Source organism: Morone saxatilis, unplaced genomic scaffold, assembly GCF_004916995.1.
Source record: "Morone saxatilis isolate NCDOM2014 unplaced genomic scaffold, NCSU_SB_2.0 Contig7, whole genome shotgun sequence".
Classification (NCBI taxonomy): domain Eukaryota; kingdom Metazoa; phylum Chordata; class Actinopteri; family Moronidae; genus Morone; species Morone saxatilis.
In genome coordinates, this window is record NW_023340246.1 from 2,608,120 (window position 1) to 2,614,206 (window position 6,087).

The following is a 6,087-nucleotide window of genomic DNA, read 5'->3' on the forward strand; positions in this document are numbered from 1 at the left end:
ACACTTTGGCTACACTCTGTGTCTTTTGATATTTGCCCTGGACATTGTGTATCTAGTTGCAACACATAACACACATGGTCACAGTGCACTCACTAAATTACGTTTGAAAATAACAAGACCCCAACTCGACCCAAGCCTGCGCATTTGTGCCAGTGGAAATTTTGCCCTGATGTTGGTATGAGAAGAAAAGTCAATGGGTCTCGGAAATCTTTTGGAATCATCCTCTGGGGACCGCGAGTACCCACAGTAAACCCTTTGCTTTGTTTGACCCGAGTTGCCACAATAGCAAAAACTGACACAAAATGGTCTAAATTTAAAGCCCCGTTCTACTGTGTTTGTATTTAAGTATATGTTGCAGTGCACAAGCATGCATGCAGACACACCAAAATGTTTTTGATTGAAGTGTTTTTGTTCCATTCTGCTCAGAATAATAGCAACTGTTCTGCTATGGTAAAGCCTTTGTTTCAAAGAGACTGAAGATGATTAAGGCCTTCAAAACAATCCTCAAATACACTGGAATTTAGAATCCCCACAAGAAAGGGCTGTGGACGCACATTAAACACCAAAGAACACAAGAATGGAAACTTTGATGTGCATCACTGTGTCTGTTGCATGCAGAGGCTGCCACATCTAGGTCAGCCCATTACATTGGAGAGGAGGATGTGTTTCAAAAAACAGATCCACTGTGAAATTTTATGAATGTCAAAAGTATTTGTGGTGATCATAAAGTCCCTCAATCCTGTATTTTCAGATTTAACTGTCATTATTGTTGATGCAATAAGTAGAAGTGAACAGGCAAATTACAAACCTCATGTCTCCTAAACATTCAGCTGTCAGATGGTTGCTGAATTGCAAACAGTTGCTATGGGGGGGGGGTGCAATAGGGCACCGCTGATGGATCTAAGACAAACGGTTTGTGCACACGGACTGACGTCTGTTTATGTCTCTGTAGGAAGCCTGCTGGACTTCTTGAAGGATGGAGAGGGACGAGGTTTGAAGCTGCCCAACCTGGTGGACATGGCAGCACAGGTACTTGTTGAACTGATGGAATCAGTGCTGTATTAGAGTATCAGTGGGGCTGCAACAAACAAAAATTTTCATTGGTGATATTAAGCTTCTGATTAATTTTATTGATTAAGTGATTTGCCAATATTGGAAAATAATGAAAATGCCCTTTATAGTTCCTAAAGCACAAGGTGACAAATACATAATTCTTTTATATTGCCAAATATATTAAATATTGTTTCTGTTGGAACAGAAATTCTGTTTTTATTCACAAATTATTTGCAGTATTGAGTACCAGCACTTCTGATTTTTGTCCACGAGTTCCCTTTCTTCTTATTGGCCGTACCCACCAGTGAGGTCTTAGCGTTCTGGACCTAAGTATTTTTTCCGAGGGGTTCACAATAAATCTTGAATGAATTGCCTAAAAGTAACCCTTTCTTTGTTGCTCTGATGTGTATGATGTGTTTAGGGTCAGGGTTGAGCTGAATTAGGATTGGATTCTTGTCAATGCCATTAGGAATGCTAGGAGGAGCCAGAGGAACCAGATTTTTCACATTTTTCTTTCTCATGTTCTACTGTCAGGATATAGTAGGGCTGCTCGATTATGGAAACTGGTTCGGCTAAACAGATTCATGAACGTTCCTTGCTTATTTAAATTATAATCATTAAAATCAAAATGCCAGCAAGTAGGTCACACAGCTGAGCAAAACATAAAATATCAAAATTCCAAAACCTTCGCTACTATCAAGGATGCGGAGTCGTCGTTTGATAATCGATATGCCAGATAACCCTCTCCGAATCAAATCAGATTAAGTAATCTAGGTCTGCTAGACTATTCCCACCACTAAGTTGCCATCCCGTTTCATGGTTTCGCGAGCTCCCAGCGCGACACGACGCCTGGCTGGTAGCTCATGCCTTAGCACAGCCAACATAGCCCATGGCTTATGTCATTCAGTTGGATTAAAGAAAGGAACAGGTTCATTCGGTGACCCGTTGGAGTCCGGCTACTTACTGTTCGCTCTCGCTGGATGCAGCTTAGCAGGGATTCTTTCCTGTCAGAAGCTTGTCAGGAAATCTGTTTTGCTTGGCCTTCAATGGACTGATCTTTGTCCTGACAACTGGGAGTGCTGCCATGCTTGGATGCCAAGTTGCATTTCTTTTGAAGACTCTCCAGGTGAAAATCGGAGGACAGTGCGCTCGGGGTGGTTACGTTTTCGCTATAGAGACTTTTGCTTTCAAGCAAGAAATTGTGCAGTGTTAGCGTTTGTAACCGTGCCGACTGCTACAGGTCTGTCCAGTCTGCTCATCTCTGCCCTTGCCACCACATTACGGGTTTTTGAATTAGGATGTGTGTCTAATTGGGCGTCGGTTGTCTGCCCATGTGTAGGCTGTCGCTCAGAGGCAGGAACCTGTTTTCAAAGCCTTCCCACTTTATAAATGGAAGTTTTTCATTCCGGTTTACCACCTCAAATTTAGATAGCTTATTTTTAAAATTTTGTATTCATGTTGTTTAATGTTATATTGATTTTTTTTTGTTGTCGTTGTGTTGTTCACTAATCTCTTTGAACTCCCTGTTCCCGTCTCCTCTGTTTTAGTTTGGTGACGATAAGGTATTTTTTTTGTATGAGAACATATTGTTGATTCTTAGTTGCTGAAATCTGATCATTTTGCTGGTGTGTCTTCTAATTTTTGGGCAGGATGGGAAAGAAAAAAACTTCACATAGTGAAGCTTTGAACAGGGTTTCGCTTTGAGCCTCTTTGAGTACAGCCGTTAACACAATTTGGGGCACACAACGAGCCAATTAGACAGAATCTATGTCCAACCTATTTGTTTGGTGGCCAGCCATGAAGATTTGAGGAGAGACAAGAGCTTGTCACGGTTCCGATACAGACCTAACAACCTGCCAGCATTTTCTTGGAGAAAAGGTGTCTTAAGGAGTTAAAGACCACTTTCCGTCGATTGGTTTTCCTGTGGGGCAGCGTGATTTCAAAGAATGCGAATTTGCTGTTCAGCAAATGCAGTCAGCTCCAGGTTGTGATGGACAGATACTTCGATCTTATTTAGTGAAGGGCCGAGATATGGTCTGTAAAGCTTTTTTGGAGAAAAAATGGGCCGTGTAAGTGCAGTCCAGAGAAGAGATGAGTAGTAACATCCAAGGTTCAAGAATGAACGTATTGCCTTTTCTGTTGATCAACTAATGACAAACATTATGTTTGGCTTTGCTGCCGTAGCAGGAGGCTACCACAGCCGATTGTGTGGGACTAGAAACCGGCATGAAGGATTGCAATAGGGGGTGGGGAACTTAAGCAACCATTTAGATTTAATGCTGATTGGTAGATGAGAGCGTTATGAGATGGGATGATTACGTAAAACGGACTGCATTCTTGATGTTAGGAGTTTTGGATTTGATATGATTTATGTTTTCGCCACCATGTTGTGACTACTTGCCTGCCTTTATTTGGTATTTTCGTAATGGATGTTATTAGATTTTAAGATAAGCAGGAGGGAACGTATTTTAATGATCTTTTACAATAGTTTACAACATTGGAAGGCTTACATTTGCAACCAACATGTTTCCCGCATTGCGGGGGAAGAACTCAACAGATAAGGAAGACCATAAGTGGTGGTCTGTGAGCATCTATTCGCTTGTATTATATGAACCGAGGGTGCACAGACTTTTTAAAATCGAAGGGGAAACAAAAGCCCGGCTTACTTCCGGTTCGGTCAGTACTTGGTTCTTCGGGTTGGCTCAACACTCGAGGCCTCCTTGCACCAAACTCTTGAACTTTAAGGCTAACTTTGGTAGCACTCTAGAAGCGGAAACACAACGCAAATGTTCTTGTTCAGTTCTCATGGAAATCTGTTTTTGGCGGGAAAGTGGAAAGGAGCAGAGCGCTCCCTGTTTTCTCTTTTCCACTGCTGTATAATGTGTTTTTTCATTTGTCTATCAGACTGTGTGGGTTGCATTGAAGATCCAGGTTTGTTTTATGTGTAATTCAGTGATGTATTCAGTGCTCCTGCAATTTGAGTGTGTTTTTTTTTGGAATTTCTTTTTCTGTGTATATTAAGTGATTTTATGTGTGTGTGTACTAACCTTCATGAGTATTTTTTTGTTTTTTTGTGTGTTGTGCTTCATAATTAAAGACTCCCGGAGTTGAGTCTCGTGTAGATGCTCGGAGTCATTGATTGGAGGGTAGTCCAGGGACTTGTGAGCACGCTACTTGTCAACAGTGCGCGCGGCCGTGCGTTGTGTAGCGAGACGTGCTGGCGGCTGCGCCCTGGCTTGTGTCCCTGCTCCGGTGGGTTCCACGATTCGCCTTGACATGCAGCGTCGCAGCCGGACTGAGGTGGTTGTGTTGACGGAGGCTCGCTTCAGTCGCCGTGGGCTCCAGCGTGAGGCGTGATTTGCCGTGTGTGGCAGTTGCCGTGGCGTCTGTTGTTCCCGCGGATTTGGGGTGCGTGTGTGAAAAGTCGTGTCTCTTCGGCGCGCCCCACTGAGAGGATCTGTTGCGCTCCCGGGATGCATCTGATGCAGGTCGGTGACAGGGAGTGTGGTCGGGAGACAGCTCTAAGTATGCTTTCATTAAACCCTGGGGTGCGTGTTGGTGGGGAGAGCGCGGGAAAGCCGCCCGCTACCCTTGGGCGAGCGCGTGTACTCGTCTGTCCTATTCGATGAGCCTGGCCAGGGCGAAGGGTCGCCGATCTTAGCACACCAGGTTTTGTCCCCAACAGGATGTTTGGGCGGCATGCGCAGGTCTTTTTCGTTCGGTGGATGTAGTTCATCCTTTCTTCGAATGTAGGGCCATTTCCTGCTTGCCACCTTTGGGGGAGCACAGCACAGAGCGCGCCGGGCCGCGGGTCAACACTTCATCTTTGCTTTTTTCTGCCTGAATACTGCAACTGGGGTGTTGCCTCAGGATGCGTGTGGGGAGAGAGCTTTTGTCTGTGTACACGCTGTACCTGGAGTGTAGTAATTGAAGTTTCCCCCGGCCCCCCAGGTGCAAAAATGGCTGGATATCTTTCTTTGGTTGCTATGCGGGGGTGTGGATGTATTGAACTGTTGCAGAGTTTGACACTTAGGAAGGGTGTTTTTCACAATTCAACCTGGCGAAAGTTCTTCTGTGTTCATGAAAAAAAAAAAGATCTGTAGAGCTTGGTGACTGCCAGAACAAAACGAAGATATTTATGGTAGAAGTCAGACGCAGTTTGTTAGAAAAAAACAGCCTCTATGTTACTCCTCGGGCTTTATGACAGTGGTCCCAATAGTGGATGGGTAGGAATTTTGACACTTTCCATTAAAGCACACTAGTGCTAACAAATACCTCTTGTGCTGTTTGTTAGTCTAATAGTGATTAGTATATAGATAGACATTATAGAATATAGGTTTTTCTATTTAAGCCTTCAGGTGATCTATTAGAACGCTGCAGTAGGGTAATTTTTTATCACAATCATTTTTTTTCAGTAGATTCACTGAAACTTATCACTATAGTCCTAAAGGCTGCTCGCAATTTAATGGAATGTTGAATCCATCCGAACGATTTTGGGGCCAAACGGATCTCAAACTAATAAAATTTGGGGGGAAGCGATTATTTTTTCCATTTTCGTTGGGGTGCAACGCTGTATACAGTCTGCGTATTTTTCGCGGCATGGGTAATTTCAGTCCTCCCCCCCACGCACGCCGTGCACACGGAGGTATGCGCCGGGTATAATGCTTCTTTTTTCCCACTGGTCGCGGCGAATGTGAAAGTGCCACGGAGCACCGCGTAAGCTATTTATGACTCGCCGCCTTGGTTTGTCGGGCGCACACTCGCTGCCCGAGGTTTTCTCCCTGTTACGTTTTGTGTTTGGTTTGGAGAACAGGGTAACGGAGAGACTTAACAGAACATGTTTTAGGGGGAGAAGGAAGAGTAGTAACGTGAATTCTCGGTTGCAACAGGTTTTTTGAGCAAATGTCGCGAGATAAATGCAGCCGAGTGTGTTCTGAGAGTTCGGCAGTTTTTTAGAAAGATACATCGTGGCGGGTGGTGGTGGTCGATTCTCGCAAGTTGTGACCCAAATTGAGGATCGGGGATTATGATTTT

At 44.2% G+C, this 6,087-nt stretch overlaps 1 protein-coding gene across 4 annotated transcripts in view; it reads left to right on the top strand.

The window, feature by feature from the left end:
- Nucleotides 1–6,087, top strand: part of fynb (FYN proto-oncogene, Src family tyrosine kinase b) — a 79,198-nt gene that overhangs the window by 64,955 nt on the left and 8,156 nt on the right. For all 4 annotated transcript variants that reach the window (XM_035678549.1, XM_035678548.1, XM_035678546.1 and 1 more), the window contains one exon: nucleotides 953–1,029. In XM_035678549.1, the coding sequence (XP_035534442.1) occupies nucleotides 953–1,029 (77 nt within the window). The remainder of the gene's footprint in view (nucleotides 1–952; nucleotides 1,030–6,087) is intronic.